Here is a 19,111-nt window from a genome sequence, read left to right as displayed (position 1 = left end):
AATCTTAGCTTAGAACACTTCTTGGAGTTCCCACCGAAGCCAAAGGGAATTTTGCTATCGACTTCAAAAGGAGTTGCACTGTTTCCTTACTTTATATTATTTTAGGTTTTGGGGGTTTTTAATAAAAAAATAAAAATCAGGAAGATTTGGAATTGTTAAAACCAAGGATCAAAGAAAAAATATTTAGTAAGTTGATTGGCACCACATAAACCAAATGGCTTTCTGGAAACCCTAGAATGGGATCTTTCAAAGCAACATTCACAGGAGGAAAACAACCAGCAATTATTGATTTAAAAATCATCATCCATTAAAGCAGCCAGATAAACAAACAACCTTATTTTGTGTATAAACATCTGTCTCCTGAGCCGTCAGGATTCCCCAGCCAGAACTGACCAGATTCCTATTCCCATCTCCTTTAAGTTTTAAAGAATTTTCTGACAAGTTTAAAGTTGTCATAGTTCAAATCTAACCTGTCATCTATTGAGGAATCAGACACAAGAAACATATTTTGTTCAATAAACTCAGAATATATATAATTAAGATTAGATAATACTAAATTGCTACTCTGAGTTTACTCAATTTAACAACTTCTGATTCAGACTTCTAAGCAATGTTCATGTGTATTTGCCCATATAATTTGTTAATTAAATAATACATTGATGAGACCTGTTGCATGAGAACCAAGTATCTTTTTTCCATGATATGGAAAAATGTGTTCTTAAAGTGCAAATGATACTGTTGTACATTAGCCTTTGCAGTTACACTATTGCATTGAGAGTTCACTGTTAACAAGGGGACTGTTCCATCATTCAGAGAAGGGGAATACCATCAATTTATTGCCACAGCCATTTAAAGTCCTTCCCTTTTGGCATAATATATCGATCAAATCATAAAACTTATGAGCATCACAAAACAGCAACAAAACACTATTCTCAGGTGTCTCCTCTTGCTTCAGTCTGTCCCAGCTAGATGGGAAATATGAATCTTTCATCTCTTGTCCCCATGGACCCGATTCCTTATATATGCTACCAGATCACAACAGACAGAAAACCCTTTTAAGCTGGTGATTTCTCCTGTCACACTTTTGTCAGGAATTATCTGCTATTATTCATAAAAGCTCAAAAATCATGACTTTCCGTGACACATCCCACATCCTGTAAAAACACCTACATTTTTTTAAATTCCTGGATAAAAGATCTGGTAATCATCTGTATTAACACACATTAAATCGCATCCAGGTTACCAGACCATTCAGATTTATCCTACAAGTGTGCTGTTCTTACTAGTGAACAATTCAGTAAGTAAATCCAATAATTTATCAGCGCTCTTTTATTTTCTGCCAAATATCCAGCTTACGTAACAGCAGTTGATCTAGAATTGATTCATACAAGAACAAGTCCTTCCACCCAAATCCTACATCTGTTTCTATGATGTGTCTCCATTAATAACTGTACTGAGGTTTTTCAGTTAGCCTGCTGAAGGCACGGGAAAAAGAAAGGTGTCCATAGTCAGGAGCAAGGGTGCCACACGTGCTCACTATATGGCCCCTGTGTAGCAGATATGTGATTTTCTACTGCCTGAACAGACGTTTGAGCTGCAGAAGTTGTTATTACTGTATTTCCTGCTTAAAATGTGCATACATTTCCCACCAGCTGATTTCTGGGAAAAAAGTACATGCTATTTTTGAGAAAATATGTTAACTACTCTTTAAAAATAAATTTACTGGGTGAGTGAAGGAAAAAGAATTGTGTTCCTGATATCCCTTCCTCAATATTGGTGGTAGTATAAAAAAGAAAGAGTATTTAGAGCTTCTTTTAATAAGAGAGATCTGGAGAGAAGGGGCAACCCAGACTTCTGTCTCCCAGATGGACAGAGATCTAATGGGAAAATGGTTGGACGATGAGAACACAGGCATGTATATGTATGGGAACAATGTTGAACAGGGCATCATAGAAACACAGAAATTAGAAAATTTGGGTTAGATGGGACCTCAGGTCACTTAGTCCAACCCACTGCTCAAAGCAGGACTACCCCAGTTAGATCATTTCAACACAGCTTTGACAAGCCAGGCCTTAAAAACCTTCCAGGACAGAGATACCACCACCTCTCTGGGTAACCTATGCTAGTGTTTCATCATCCTCCTAGTGAGAAAGTTTTTCCTAATATCTAACCTAAACAGCCCTTGCTGCAGTTGGCAACCATTGCTCCTTGTTCTGTCATCTGCTACCACTGAGAACAATCCAGCTCCATCCTCTTTGGAAGCCTGCTTTAGGGAGTTGAAAGCTGCTATCAAATCCCCTCTATTTTGTCTGCTGGGGACTAAATAAACTTGGCCAGTCTGCTTCTGACGCCAATGTCCACATCACTGATGAAGATTTAAACAGTATAGGCCCTAGGACAGAGCCTTGTGGGACCCCACTGGTCACAGCGCATCAAGACGATTGGCTCCCGTCGACCACCACCCTCTGGGTCCTACTGCAGAGCCAGTTCCCCAGCCAGCGCATCGTGGTGATGTCAAGCTAGTTTAGCCAAGAGGTGATCATGGGATACCAGATAGAAGGCTTTTTTAAAGTTGAGGTCTACAACGTCGATCTCTTCCCCCTTGAGTTCCCTCAGGCTCTTCTCATAAGTCATTTGCCCCAGCCCCCAAACCATTTTCACTGTCCTCCGCTGGAGTCTCTCCAATTTGTCCACATCCTTTCTATACTGGGGGGCCCAAAACTGGACACAGTACTCCAGATGTGGCCTCTCCCATTCTGAATAGAGGGGAACAATTACTTCCCTCAATCTGCTGGCAACGCTCCTACTAATACAGCTCAGTATGCCATTATCCTTCTTGGCAACAAGAGCACACTGCTGACTCATAACTATCTTTTTGTCCACTGTAACCCCCAGGTCCTTTTCTACAGAGCTGCTGCTTAGCCAGTCAGTCTCCAGGATGTAGCAGTTCATGGGATTCTTTCGTCCAAAGTACAGGACTTTGCACTCGTACTTGGTGCACCCCATGAAACTTCCTTTGGCTCAAGTCTCCAATTCGTCTGGGTCACTCTGCATCTTAGCCCCACACCCCAGCATATCTACTATACCCCCCAATTTGGTATTATCCAGGAACTTGCTGAGGGTTCAATCCATCCCATCCTTCAGATTGCTAATAAGGAAATTGAACAAAACTGGCCCCAGGACTGACCCCCGGGGCACTCCACTTGATGCTGGCTACTAACTAGACACTGAGCCATCTAGTTGCCATCACTTCTCTTCCAGGCCAAGTATTTTACTGCAGGGAAAGGTGTCCCCCAGCCCGACATCTTTTTCTCCTCATGGCTCTGGCATTTCAGTTCTGCTGCAACACTAGAAAGAACAGAACACTCTGAGAAAGAGCTCATATTCATTGAGGTTTCATAGAAAATTTGCTTTATTTTGGAAACTCAGTTCAAAGGCTTTAACTTTAATAGCTGTAGAAAGATTTAGTATTTTGTCTTCAAAGAATAGTGAGCACCACACTAGTTGAGACAAATTCCAACTGGGATCAATTTCAGGAGAATTAGATCCAATGTTTGAAGCCATGCCGAAAGAATAAGAGATCTGCAAATGCACAGATTTTAAAGAAAAAATATTTTCTCAATTCCATTTTCAAATGACCTCAGATTTCTACTACCAATCCTACTCCACCTCCCCATGCATTAGGGCTTATTTCAAGACAGCCTTTGCAAATACAGGCACTTCAGAATATACTGCAATAGTTCTCTTTTAAATAACAAACAATAGTGGGCTATCTACTTTCAGAGATCTGTCTTCTAAAATTTAGAAGAATTTAAACTTCTCTGTAGACCACACTGTGTGGACCACCATTGCTTTTTTTTGCTGTGGAATTTGATGCCATGACCGTTCTAGCAAAAAGCAGAAAGTACAGGTAAAGGATACCATGAATTATATGATCTGTCTTATTTTTAGTATCTCATGTCTTAATAGGAGGACCAGCAAGCTCAAATTATTCATAGAAAGTCTAAATTACTGCTGATGCTTCTACAACCCAGAGAAGAAATTTACTTCCTGATCTATGTTCAGAGGGAATGTCTCTCTTGCACGAATTTCCCCCCCCCCCTTTTTTTTTTGCAATTCAAAATATTGGTGTGCCTACTTCGGAACATAAATCAAAGCAACTTTAGGATATGATATGTTGTTCTTTCCTTGTTTAGAGTACGAGCCAAATCTCACTGAAATGGAAATACTCCCACTGATTTCAATGAGCTTCGGGTCAAGCCCATAATGCTTTGGTTTTGTCCACTCAGAATGAAGCTATTCTCAGGGAAGGAGCATGCACCACCAATTTGGTACTTAGTTTACTTTTGCACAGGTAAAACCTGTGCAAACTATCCTTCTATACATTGTATAAAATAAACAAACTCGAGGGAAACTCCCTCCTCCAAAAAAAATCAAGAATTCTGGTTTAAAAATCACAAATTCTCTTATTTTACGAAAAATGTGCAAATTCTCTGATTAAGAACCCCCAAATCCATGTTTTTCCATGATTCAAATGAAACACCATTATATCAGTATCAGTTAAACACAATGTTTTATTGATATACTTACAATTTTAAAGTAATTTGGAAGCCTACCAGTGCCTCAGTCACTATAATCAAACAAATTATAGATGCCTATACAATATCAGCATTTGATTTGGGGTTTTTATCATGGGAAAAAAAAAAAAAAGAACAAATCAGTGCTTCCCCTGCCGCCTTCACTCACCAGGACATGGGTCCAGCTGCGGCTAACCACCTTCTGCTTTCTGGTGCTGATCAGCCATGATATGCTGGTGCCCTTCCCATGCCATTCCCCATCCACAGCCCCCCTTTACCCACAGCCCTACTGGTGCACCTCACCCCTTGCGCACAGCGCCCCGGCCCTGCTGATGCCAGTAGCAAAGTGGGCTTTTCTCCGGCCAGCCGTAGCCAGCCTCCCATCTGCCTCCAGGCATGCCGCCTGCCTTGACTTGCTGGAAAATTAATAAGTAGATGTTGAATAAGTGGGAGGCTGCCCATGTTTTGCTCCAATGCCAAGGAATGCTATCTGCGGTTCCGATCCTCCCCTACACCACAGCCCACGCCTCACAGATGGCATCCAGATGTTACAAGCACACCAGCCCCACACTAGGCTCCAGAATCCTCCTCATAGGACCCTTCTTTGGTTCTCCTGCTCTGGCAGCCTACACCGCCTTCATCTGGGCTGCTGAACTCCAGGTAGCTGGCTCCCCTCTCAGGCATGGTCCCTACTTAGGACCTTCGACCCTACACAGGCCCTGGCCTCACCTCAAAGGCCAGGTGGGGTTCCAGGCCCATGACTCAGGGTGTCCCTCACGGTGAGCGCCTGGTCCTTTTGACCTACTCGGTCTTGGCCCCAGCACGGGCCAGTTGAGGGGGCACTCTACCTCTGGCCTCACTAGCCCACACTCTCTCCAGGCCCCCCTTCCTGGACGTGGGAAGCTGGGGTACCTCACACCATGACTGGTGCCCCAGGGTCTCACAGGGGACTCTCACTCCCCACTGGGGCAGCAGGTCATGGTGCTACTACAGATGTTACATTTGACCCACACGCTGCCTCCCAGCAGCAGAGGATTTACCAGGGTCAAGACTCACCTCTCACTCTGGGGCTGAACCCCCCTTTCACTCATCCTGGCTCAAACCTCAGCCGTAGGCATCTGGAGACTTACATGGGCCTATCCCCCTTACTTGGGGTGCTTCCTTGCCCCCTTGCTTGGGGCTCTAGATCTCTGCCCCTTACTAGGAACTACCCCCACACTGGGGCTCCCCAACTCTGCTCCGCCTTGGGGCTAATAGACCGCCCCTCACAGGGGCAACTGATCTTGGCCCCCTTCGCTGGGGCCACCCCCCTCACTGGTGTTCCACAACTCTGCCCCGCCTTGGGGCTAGCCTACTTGCCTCACCTGAGGGTAGATGTTATCAAGCACACCAGCCCCACCCTAGGTTCCAGGATCCTCCTGGAAGGACCCTGCTGTTAACCCTCCACTCAGGAGGTCTACACCACCTTCATCTGGGCTACTAAGCCGCTCATAGCTGGCTCCCCTCTCGAGCATGGTCCCTACTCAGGAGCTTTGGCCATATACAGGCCCTGGCTTCACCTCAAAGGCCAGATGGGGTCCCAGGCCTGCGACTCTTGGTGCCCCTCACGGTGGGTGCCTGGCCCTTTTGACTTACTCGGTCCTGACCCCAGCATGGGCCAGTCGAGGGGGCACTCTACCTTCGGCCTCACTAGCCCCACACTCTCTTCAGGTACCCCTTCACTGTATGTGGGAAGCTGGGGTATTGCACGCTATGACTGGTGCCCCAGGGTCTCACAGGGGACTCTCACTCTGGCCCTGGAGCAGCAGGTCATGGTGCTACCTTGTCTGTGATCTTACAGACCCCCCCCTTCCTATGCAGGGCTCCACAACTACCCCTTTGCTCTGGGCTCCGCAACTCTGCCCCCTCACTTGCGGCTCCACAATCACCCCCTTTGCTTGGGGCTCCCCAACACTGCCCCCTCACTTGGGGCTACCAGATCACTGAGGCCATGGGAGGGGGGGTTGCTCCCTGGTGGGCTCAGGTAGCTGTAGCCATACCTGGCCCCAACCTTCCCTCTCAGGGTCTCAAACCCCTGCAGGGCTCAGGTGGCCTTGGCCGTGCCTGACCCCAACCTTCCCTGTTGGGGTCTTGAACCCCACAGGACTCAGGTGGCCTCGGCCGTACGTGGCTGCACTCTCCCTTGTGGGGTTTACACACCTGCAACTACCTCTGATGGAACGCAACTTACCCAAAGGTGAGGGCTAGGGTTAAGGCACCCCTACCTGTTTTTCACCAGGGTGATAACTGGCATGGCATTTCCTAGGGGATCCCGTGGCAGAGCCCCACCAGGCCACTCACTCCCAGCAGGGTGCAGTTTTAGGTCATGCTCAGGACTAGGAGCCTCCTATCCATCCCCTACAGCTCCTCCCTTACCTCCAGATGGTACCAGCAGCCCTACGGCCAGGCAATGTTGTTGTCTGGCCTACAGCAGCAAAGCTGCCCTATTTATATGGGCAGCCCTAGGTCCAAAATGGCTGCCCTCATCAGGCACCTGGTGGCTGCCTGGCGACTGCCAGCATCAGCCTGCCAGAGGGCACCCTGCAGCTGCCAGAGCTATGGGGCCAGGGACCCAGGTGCACAGCCCCCTGCCCCCCATCTCCCAGCAGCACTTGAGCCTGGGCTGCCACCCACGGGATGCAACAGCTGCTGCGGTGGAGCAAAGTGCGGAGCTTGGTTCCCCCTCCCCTCATGGATGGTATGGCTGCAGCAGAGTCTGTTGGGTGGGGGCGGAGGGTGGATGCAGGCTGCCCAATGTGGACTCAGGGCCCCCCACTCTGCTGCCCTCCCCCAGGGACCTCTGCAGCACAGTGGGTAGGGCAAAGCATGGCTGGGTGGAGAAGCTCACTGCTACTGCTGCAAGCCTTCAACCCCATGGTGAGGCACCCCCTCCCCGAGCAGCAGCAAGGGGCACAACTCCATGCTGCCACCCCTGCTGCTGCTAGGTGGGCAGGGGATGCTTCACCGTAACCACATGGGGCTGGCAGCATTTGCAATGACCTTCCCTGTCCCGCTCCGCTCTGCTCTGCCCTGCTATACCAGGTCCCATCCACCGGGCTGCTGAGGCAACAGCAGGCAGCCCCTTCTCCACCACCACACATGCCACCCCCCATACCTCCATCTGGGAGTGCACACAGTAGTGGGGAGCCAGCCCACAGCCACTAATAAACCACCCCTGGCTCTGTCCTGCTCCCACCCAGGCCCTGTGGCCATGCATTCTGGCCCTGGGCCCCAGTCCCACACACCACCCCAGCTGGGCAGCAGCCCCAGCCCTACGCAACTCCTTTCCTCAGTCACAGTCGGGGGCCTCAATTTTGCTCCTCCCCTTCCAGACTTACCTGCAGAGTGCTGGTCACTGGGCTGCCTGGCAGCCATGTGCATGGGTGAATGCACACAGGCACATGGTGTCCCCTGCCAGCCTGCAAAGGGAAACCCATCAATTTCCATGGGTTTTTTTCCTTTCAAGGAGAAAATCCATGCTTTTCTCCTTAAAATGAGAAAATCTGGGCCTTACCACATTTTTCCATGGGAAACAGAAAACCCAGATCCATACAAATCATTAACGAAGATGCTGAGCAATACCAGGTCTAGGACAGAGCCCTGTGGAACACCACTTGATACTTCTTTCCAAATACACATTGAGCCACTGCTGATTACACTTTACAATACTTCAATTTAGTCAGCATTTCCTTAGCTTGTGTGGATCAGTTACAGCAAAGCTTTGCTTGCCTGGTAACCAAGCAAAAGATGTGAAAAAAAGCGGGGGGGATAAAAAGGCAAAAGTGGGGAAAGATAACAATGAGATTGAAGCAAAATGATACATTTAACAACTGAGAACTTCATAAAGCACAGTACATGCTGTCCTGTTATTTAAATTTACATTTGAATGAACTAAATTGAAGCAATAGGTGGGACCTAAACAAACATGTTCCCATTTCACTATATACATTTAAATGTGTATGTTAAAACAAATCCCTGGGCAAATACCCAATCACAAAATTTGAGTCTATAAACAACTGATGAGTTAGAACAACCAGAACCTAAAATACAAAACTTGATGGTAACAAGTGTTCTGGGTGTACACAGAATTTGCTATTACAAAGCAATATATATTGTTTCTCATACCTTTCCCATTTCTTTAAGTAAGACCCATACAGTTGGAAACCTGTATACTTTTCATATACAAGACAAAATAGGTCATTCATATAGATGAAATACTGTAGATGTTAATGGAACATGGATGGTTTGTTCATTGACCAATCCAGGTAGAAACCATCACTATCACACAGGATCAATACACATAGAAATTGTACAAAAGCCTGTTAACAGCATATAGCAAAGTAGGTCTCAGTAACAATTTGAGCCACAGGCCTTGCTTGGTGTCTCCAGAAAACAGATAATACAGGACCTAAGTGGAAGCACTGAAAAAACTGGGAGTACAAACATCTAGACATCTCAGAAGGCCAGTGCATTAATAAACAATAGATTACTTGGGTACAAGATACTAAAACCGTACCCATGGTGTCTTGGTAAACAGTTCCCCCTATTTGGAAGAAAGTCACAATGTCCAGTGAAAATCATATATGAATGATGTCACCTAAACACATTTAGTGACTGGTGGAACTGACAAAGTTGTTTTGATCAGTGTATACAAGGGGGGCTGGGAACCCTGAATACATTGCATCAGGTAGGGGCCCCACTTTATGTTGGTGCCATATTCAGCAAATAAACCTCAAAGGTGTCATGCCTGAATCTGTATAATGTCGGGTTCTGGTGGTATTGTGAGCAATAAACCCCAAAAAGTCTTTGTTACTAAGAACTGGAATCTGCAGGCTCTTGATTACAACTGACAAGGTTGTTAGTAGTAGTAGCAAAAGTCGTAGTATCCTGACAGCACATGCACGGATCAGCCGAACTGTGGGAGCCTGATGCAACCAGTACCACTTCACAGCTGACAGGAGTTCAACAAATACTAAAACTCAAGCTACACTAAGACAGCCTAAAACCATCCTCATAAAATCACTGCTACTGACTTTTCAATACTCATAATTATGTACTATATTATGAGGTTATCAAAAACCTGTGAAAACAAGTCATATATCCAGAGTTGGTCCAATGTATACTCTTAACACAAACGTGCACTTTTTAATTGGATGGATAGGATCACTTTGCAGTGAAAAATTTATGTCTTATGGAAAAAGCTTTATTTCAAGACTTTTTTTTTTACATTTCACGTGAACTAATACATTAATTTGTCATGGCAGAACTCCCCATAGAGCAAACTATTAGACAGACATCTTCCTTCAAAGGACACTAACAGCATGGAGATATTTTAATAGTTCATTTCTTAAGCCAGCAGGAGGCAGCTGAAACGAAGAGATGCATAATTGTTGCACAAAAAGAAATGGAAATGCTCAATTTGAGGGTCTTACTTTTAATAAGCAACTAAATATAATCCATAGATCAATCTGAATCTTTTCTTAAAGTTCAAGGAAATCCAGGAATTTTAAATGAGCAACTGTGGGGGCAAATAGAATGCTGGAAAAAAAGCAACCCAAAGACAGTATATTATCAAAACAATACAATATCTTAACTAATTTTAAAAGGAATGCATATCTATCTCTACAGATACTATGACATGCACCGTGGCCCCTGACAGATATCCAGGGATGTGATGAGATCTGATGCACAACCCCCACAATAGCACTTTCTGCCATTTTACAGGTGCACGGGGAGCTCAGGATCCTTCTGCACAAGCAAGTAGAAAGCTCTCGCAGCTGTGAGCCCTGCCAGTTGATTGGGCTCTCAGCTAGGGAGGTGCATCCAGCTGACGGTGTCACCGCCAATGGGCTCCCACCCCTGCATGGGCACACTAGGCGATGGAAGTCCCAGCCTGGCTACACATTCAATTAATGACATGATAGAAGCCAGGCACAAACATTACATGTTTTTTGTATAACACCTTTGTGGCTTATTCATTGTTTTTTCACACCATTAATTGAATTAACAATTAATGTGTGGCAAGGTAACAACTTAAGATGTGATAACTGGTTCACCATGTCTTAAGTGTTCTGTGCACCAGGGGCCTATATAACATATCACTGCTTCTCATTACCTGTAGGTCAGTGATATTCTTTAAGTGCACAGCTTGACCATTTCTATTAAATAGATACCATCCTTCAAGTAGTGGCTTGTCCTGCCCGTAACAGATCTATTAATACCGGGAGTATGCATACCCATTGGGGTACTTAAGAAGGCCCTAGGGGTTACACACGGATGGGCGGGGATGCAGCTCTGCCATGCACCACCCCGCACTGTTGTGCAGGTGCCGCCTGCCCGCCCAGAGGGGGATGTTCATATGCAGCAGCTGTTGCCGCTCCACATGCAGCCACCCCTCTCTCCCCCACCCCCAGAATCTGGTTGCACACCATTCCCCCCTTCCCCCACTTGGCATCCAGCTGTGCACCACCCTCCTTCTCCCCCCTCTCCCACTCAGCAGCCAGGGATACACTGCCCCGCATCCGGCTGCCGGGAGGTACAATGATCCAAGAGGTTAAAAAGCCCTGCTCTTGGGAAATCCGGAAACTCTACTGACTGATTAAAAAGTACTTTTTTTGTATTCTGATAAATATTCTGGTAGACAACATGACCAACTTTTTAAAAAATATCAAAACATTACTTTAGAGTACAACACAGCTACAACTCTTTATATAGTAGAGTACTCTACATAAGGTTCGTGGATTGTTGGTTGTAATTGTGTTGGTCTAAAGACATAAGCAGGCAAAGTTCTTTGGGTAGATGTGATATCTTTTATTAGACCAACTAAATATTTGGAAAAAAATCCTGTGTGGGGTGTGGCAGGGTATGGGGTGTCTGGGGCAGGAACTCTGCCAGCCTGCAAGGAAAAAGCTGTGGTTTTCTACATTTTCCTCCTTTAAAGGAGAATCCACTTAAAAAGTTTGTTCCCGACCCTTTCATATACTCTTGCAATGACTTTTCGGTCACAACCCATGGGTTGAGAAATGCTGATCTAACACACCAGGTAACCTGGCCTTACCACTGACCACTGACACTCCTTCACACTTTTCCCTCCCTTCTCTCCCGACCCTCCATCTCTACCCTTTGGCCTTCAAGTGTCTACTCATTTGCATCTTCACAGGTGTCCTGTTTATTTTAGCTTCTTTTCTACCTTGGAAAAATCGTAACACCAGCAGAGTCTCCCAAAGCCTGAAGGGTGTTTGTGCCTGAAACTTGCAAAGAACTTGTTCCAACTATTTAGTTGGTCTAATAAAATACATCACATCTACCCAAAGAACCTTGCCTACATATAGCTCATGTTTGTTATCCATCACACACACAAATATACAGAGTTGAGCATATCGTTTACCTTCTGTAGTTGGAAAGAAGTCTTTTCCCTCACTTTTTGTTTCTGCTAATTTTCCTGTTCTTAGCAGCACTTCTGCAAAGCTTTCCAAAGAGCTGTGCTGGTATGCGGCATAAGTTGCTTCAGACTTTTAAAATAGAAAACATTGCAATTATTTTTAATTTGCATTTTACATAATTTTCTGCATCAGAAACAATAATCAAGCTCATTCCTATACTTTTCATTGTTTTAATTTGCTGCATACAATATCAAATCATTAGTCTGATTTAATTAAACAATAGTATTGAAACAAAATTACATAACTATAGCAACATTAAAGAGCAAAGATTTTAATGCCTTAAGATGCATTTAACAGAGACCCTTGAACTATTCATGCACTTTAAACTTACATCTGCAATGTATGGATCAAGAATTAGAGACTCATAAAAAGGATGGCAGCCCTGCTTTTCCACTGTGGCATTTGCTCCAGCCCTGCTTTTCATTACATCTCCAAATTCTTGACCCTGAAAGTTGTAAGCATAGGTCAGCTGGACAACAACAATATTTTATTAAAAATCAACAGCCATATATTCAGGTGGTAGGCAAATCTATAACAAAGACTGCATGTATAAAATCATGCACAACTGAACTGGAGAGAGAGAGAGAGACAGAGAGAGACACACACACAGGGAGGCAGAGAATTACAGTCTGGAAAGGCCCTGCTATTTAGTTTGGCCAGAGCTAGGCCTTGAATCCATGCTTAGGAGGTCAGCAACTTTGTCACTGGGTCACAAGATAGAGACTCTGCCTACTACAAGAGAGATGCCCACATAGATCCAGATCTTGCACTGTCTTGTTACCAATAACTTGAAACATTTAAACTTAACTTAAAAAAAAATTGCAAAAATAGGCTGAGGAAGAGAGACAGCAGAGAAAATAGGATAAGGAAAAATAGATGTTTTGAAAGATAAACAGAACACAAACTGAAAAGAAATAGACTTAAGTAGAAACTATAACACTGTTTTAATTCTTTTCTGACTACGTATAGTTGTCATCCCAAAAGTCCTGCAATTTTACTAGCTTTGGACTGTGCTTTTCCTCTTTGAAACCATAGTTCACGCAAGAAATAAGGAAAAATGGACTGTGGCAATATGGAACTAATAACAAAGAGAAAAAAAAAAAATCTTAAAACGAAATACTCTACAGTCCCATACTAGAGTTGGGATCTACTAGCAAAAGCATCAGTATTTGGCTCCAGGGTTCAGCCAGTAGGTCCCTTTGAAGGCAAAGTGACTTATACATTTAATAGTGAAACTACATACATAATGTTGAGGGTTAGTGTCTCCTTACATGCAATGGCCGCAGGTAAGTTAACGATTTCTTCCACCACTGTCCATCACTGACAGCATGTAGCATGGCTTTTGTAGTCATAGTCGTATTGGACAGAACCTTCATGGTTTTAGCTGTTGTCCAATACAACAAGTCAGCAGACTGGTTAGAGGAAAAGCTGCTTTCATCCTGTAAGTATATGCATCACACAATGGCAAGCATTAGAAAAACATGCTTTGCTCTAGGTCTTCTGCCTTGCCAAATCTCTAAGAATATAAGAAACACACTGGCAAGTTTTGTTAATGGACTATTTCACTTACCACCCAATGTAGCAACCAGCTGCAAAACAAATAAAATAAAATAAAATAAAATAAAATAAAAAATGCAAACACTGATTATGCATTTTTGAAGCTTGTAGTATTCATTTTGTTCATCTGGCCCCACTGTTCCGTTGAGATCCTGAAGTCTATACAAATGAATTGCTGCTACATTTATGCTTCAAATCTAACATGTTACTGAACAGATCTCACACATGCATACAAACACTTTTGGCAAAGAATAGATCTAGTCTCAGGAAAGGTATCTTCATGTCTGGTGTTAAAATTGTCAAGAGAGTTTTGCAAATGTAGGTTAATACATCATGAATTGTCTAAGCATTTAAATGAAAACATCCAAAAAAATACTGTGGGAGCAGAGGTGTTATTAATGATTTCCATTCTATTAGGACTAAATTAATTCTTCCCATGTTTTACAGGATTAAATAATACAATACAAAATATACTTTAGTAGTCTATGCCTCATGAGATTATATACCATTGATCATAACTGCATAACATATACCAGTTTTCAGCTCAGTAACTTGGGGACAGTTTTAAACAAAAAACACGGACGGGACCGATGGTTAAAAAAGACTGTCAAAGTAAAATCCCACTCCCACTAAAATCTGTAACAAAATGCCCAGGGCATTCACCAGGGCATCATTTTATCCCTAATCAGTTTTATTATCAACTATATGGGAAATACTGATTCCTAGAGTTACATAACCAAAAATGGAAGGTGGCCTAAAACAGCCATCTCTCATCTGTATTAAGGGCCCAGTTTCTATGGAGGCTTTTACATTGTCTCTTTTTAGGAGTGATTTTGTGCTCACAAAATCTATCTATCCATCTATCAGATGTGCAATCACAAAACTGAGAAATTACCTACTTCAGAAACCACGTGTCTAGTATTGTCTGGCAGTTAGATACAATACTTAAAAAAAACCATTATCAGAATTCTCTTAGCAGTCCTGAAGGATTAAACTGAAGTGAGCAAATTATTTTTTCCTTTAGCTTTCATCTGGTCTGATGCTCTCCATTACTTAAGAATTTTTTAAAAATGTAAACAACAAAGATGACATTCAGCATCAAACCTATCTCTGGCATTAAAAAGGCACCACAATTGCTCTACCTGCAAGAGAATGTGTAAATGCAAGCAGTTCTTGATTATTAATAGTAATAGGAAGATTCAAAGAAGAGACTGCCTGCCAACATTGAACAATCAACTGGAAATTTCAACTCCCTTTTCACTAGCTGAAGGAATGGCATGCTGAGCAGAACATGCTAGAATCTTTACTGTCACTGAAAATAAATAGCAATAGGATATACTTTGGTTCTGTTTAAAGGAAAATACTCCCTCTTGATACTTATTGTGCAAGCTCCTTTTTATATTAAAATGTCATTTCCAGAAAATTCATGGTTTGGGGCTCCTTGTTCTTGTTGCTTCTTATTACATTTTTTGCTATTTCCAAATAGATGCTTGAAAATGTTTGATAATGCAGGGGGAAAAAACCACAAACAATTATCCAACTTTTAAACTAAATTTAAACAACGTACATTTTTAAATATAGGTGGCTAAGGTCAATGCAAAATGTTATGGGACAACTTCTCTGCCAGTGCATTATAATAAAATTCCATAGCACAAACAATACTCAATCCACATATACCAGAAGAGAATTTCCTCTTTCATGAGTAATTACTGGGTCTTCTGCACACAAATATGAACTTAATCATCTAAAAGGCCATCTGCCATGTTCTTGCCATAGCTATACATTCAATCTATATATATGCTCATTATAAACTTACACATCCAATCACATGCACACACCTGAGATGCAAAGCAAGCTACTAGCTTTAAAAAGTCTAGATCTCAATTGGAAACTGCCTTCAGAGAGCTAAGGCATTACAATAAGAGAATATATGCTAAAAATATAATCTTGACCCCAATTTGTCTCAATAAATAGAGACATATACATGTGTTTTGCAGAGTAGGGCCTTTGCAAGGCTGGTTAACGCCTGAAGAGCATGAAATAACAAGCTGTTTGACAAGCATGGGATAACATTTTGAACAGACAACTACAAATCCTTAGTCTTTGTTCTTAAATTTTCGTGATTTTTTCCTAGTTCTATTTCTAAGGAAAATAATTTTGAAATAATTACTTTAAACAGAATCATAAGATATAAAAGTGTTTACTGCTTATGAAACAATTTATCTTTTTTTTAACAAACCAAATCATATAGCTACCAGTAGTAATTAAAGTAAATTGTGAGGATTTGAATGTAGAAGATTATAAAAGCCTGCCCTAACCTTAAGTTAGGGACAGAAGTTACACACAAACCAGTTTAAGTGATCAGAATCTGGTTTAAACCTGTAACAGAACATAAGTTCAGTTCACATAAACCAGTTTCAAAATGGCTGAAAGTGGTTTAAGGTAAACTTGGTTGAATGTAACATCAGTCTTGGTCAAACTGATTTATAAAACTTCTGTCCCAGGCCCCTTCCTGGTTCAAGTTAAATCACAGTCCTTGAGCATCCCAGCATGCTTTCCAGCCCCAGACTGGGCTGGGTTGACTGCTCCAGCAGAGAAAGGTTGGGTGGGGGGGGAGAGAGGAAGGCTACTGCCTCCTCCCCCACCAGGCAAACCCCAACTGGGGTCTGGGGCCAGGGAGTGGGGTTAAACATACCTCCCCCACTCCAATTTACTGCTGGCTGTGACTGTGGATTAGAAATCCCAGAGGCACCTGGAAGGAGCCTTGTGTCTGGAAGCCAGAAGAAGTGATGAGCAACCCTGCAGTCTTGCTGCTGTGATTCTGGACTGCAAATCCCAGGGACCTTGGGGCAGCAGAAAGAGGAAGCAAACACACAGTCCATGCTGACTACATGCCAGAAAGCCATACTCTAGCACCCCCCAGCTTCTGGCCTGAGCCACTGCAGACATGTGACTGCATTTCCTGAATCAAAAATAAATGTGTGCCCAGTTGTTTCTCAGTTTAATCTCTGTAGTTTAGATTAATTTGCAAAGACTGAATCAATTCAGCCTCAGGCTTTTTGACTGTCTGTACTTAGCTCGTGTGACTAAGATGAGCTAAGAGAAGCGTATGTCTAAGCTTCAGGAGAGAATCCAAACTGGAGCTAGTCTATCAAAGGAAGAATAAAACAAGAACTATAATTTTTAATCAGCCTGAAAATAATGAAAGAATAAATATGCATCAGAGACTTGCCCACATGCCATTTTTGGTGTCTACTAGTCCAGGGGATAGAAATTAAACAAAAAACCTCAAAACAGGCCTTGAAAATGCCTGCCTGTATCATTACTCTTTTGTAAAATATGAAAAGCACTGTTAATGCCCTGAATTTGCACGCAATTCTGAGCATGCTGAAAACACCACTAAAGTTTTTGTGTGGGCATAAGGACTGGACTCTATGGAGCTGCACTTACAGGACAAGAGTTTAAATGTAAATTCTGTTACAGGCATTTTAATGGTATTCAAAGAGTCTTTTAAAATATAAGAATCTATACCTTTTGTATGTGATGAGTAAGCAGTCAAGTCATTGAACTGAGAAGCTTCACTTCTGCCAAGATAAATGGGTGCTTTGTAGGAAGTTAGATTAAGAGTTTGGTAACAATCAAGTGACAAATGAACTCCTATTGAGAACTTGAGCTTCTCCAGGGGTGGCAGGCATCTGCTTATTCCAGCTAAAGTGTTGGCTTTCCTACATCAACCATATTAAAATATCTCCAGTTACCACACTAATTAGTCGGTCACACTGAGATAGGAAAAAAGGTACAACAATCTTGAGTGAAGCTTAACCTTTTCTTCAAAAGCTTCAAAATTCTTGATTCTTACCACACTAATTTAATGCCCCCCTCATGATGAAGAAAAACCCCTCTGCAACTTGACAGTGTACCATATTTATTTGAATATAAGATGACCTTGAATATAAGACCCCCCCCCCACAATATTTAGATTCTACCTGTGGAAAAATGTATAGATTTGTTACAATTTTCCAGGTATAGAATCTAATTATTGAGGCTTACCTTGAATGTGAAACCCACTTGTAGCTACAGCAGAGAAAATATACCGGGGGGGTGGGGAGGGCAGGAAGGTCAGGTGGTGCCTTTGCCTCATTTTCCCCCAAGTTTTTCCCCTATAGGCACTCCCCTGCAACGCACAAACCCTGCTCTCCCCAAGCACATGGAAACAAGGACCAACTCCAAAAACACTGAAAGATGAATTGATGCATTTTTTTTAGCTGATTCAAGTTTTAGCACAGGTACTCTACAAACATACTTTTAAGCAGCACTTTTGTACCTTCTTATACGGAGCACAAATGGTGCATGATATTAGCCTAAAGCCAAAGAGTTCATGATATACCATACTGTTCAACAGACTGGGCCCCACCAAAGATCATTTCAAGCCATGGTGACCCAACAGCTCGGAACTGCTCAGTCTCCATGTGTAATCCAGATACATCCCTCAAAAAGAGTTCAGCTGCTAATTAGCCTCCACTCATGACTGGAATTGTGTGTTTTTTGTCGCAAGTCCTGGGAACCTCCCAAACTATATATGCAGATGAGATGCAGAGCAACCTGATCCAGCTTTACCTCATGGAGGACAGGGCAACACTAATCGTATATGACAGGCTTAGAGAGGGGGCAACAGATGGATTCTGGGTGACCCTGTTTGATGCTGCTTGCCAGACATTTAAGGATGGTGAAGAAACAGGAATCATTAGAAATGGGAAGAAAGGTGCAGCTCAGCTGTGGGTCTGCAGAGGAAATTGAAATGTATTCAGTGCAGTAGCTCACCTTGACTTCAGAATGAGCTGGCACTGTGAGGAACTGAACACACTGGGCAGTACATTGTATCTTATGTAGATGGGCTGCATAGGCCTATCTTTGTGCTAGGTTCCCATCAGCCTCTTGGCCATTTTGGCTAAGTTCAAATGTAGCAAATTTTTGGCACCAATGGGAGGTTGTTCGGTTTGATTCTGGCCTGGTATTGCAGTAGGTGCCAGTTCCCTGTCAAGGGAATACCTGCCTGGGTTTTTTGGTTTTGTTTTTTTTAAGGTGTCCCAGGGACGAGAGAAAGGGTGAACAGGAAACCACACTTTCAGAGAAACCCAGGATGAACAAAAAAGAAAAAAACCTCTTGCAGGATACAGGAGGAACAAGCTAGCATGCCAAGGAGAGACGCCCACACGGTTCATCAGCTGCACCCATCTACAGCTGGGGCCGGATGACATCAGGAGGAGACGCTGCCTGGCGGAGATAAAAGCTGACCCCAAGAGAGCAGCGGGGCGAACTCTGGGAGCAAGAGGAGCTGTGGGGGAATCGCAGCAGTGAAGTCATCCAGCACCGACATGGAACCGAAGAGCCGGTGCAGAGGCAAGTGGCCGTGGCAGCAGTGGCTGCAGAAATTCCCCACACTGGGTGCTGCCAGCACTGGTGGGGATCAGAAGGTCTGGGGGAAGAGGGCCAGCG

General features: G+C 43.5%; 1 protein-coding gene across 1 annotated transcript in view; it reads right to left on the bottom strand.

The window, feature by feature from the left end:
• The window catches only part of NBAS (neuroblastoma amplified sequence), a 364,123-nt gene that overhangs the window by 153,679 nt on the left and 191,333 nt on the right, over positions 1–19,111 (bottom strand). Inside the window, exons 36-38 of the mRNA XM_019538135.1 lie at positions 13,330–13,497; positions 12,390–12,503; positions 12,004–12,127 (exon numbers count right to left, since the gene is read on the bottom strand). Of these exons, the coding sequence (XP_019393680.1) occupies positions 12,004–12,127; positions 12,390–12,503; positions 13,330–13,497 (406 nt within the window). The remainder of the gene's footprint in view (positions 1–12,003; positions 12,128–12,389; positions 12,504–13,329; positions 13,498–19,111) is intronic.

The sequence above is a fragment of the Crocodylus porosus genome, unplaced genomic scaffold (genome assembly GCF_001723895.1).
Source record: "Crocodylus porosus isolate Cpor-Errol unplaced genomic scaffold, CroPor_comp1, whole genome shotgun sequence".
NCBI classification, from domain to species: domain Eukaryota; kingdom Metazoa; phylum Chordata; order Crocodylia; family Crocodylidae; genus Crocodylus; species Crocodylus porosus.
This window is presented reverse-complemented; position numbering and strand designations above follow the sequence as displayed.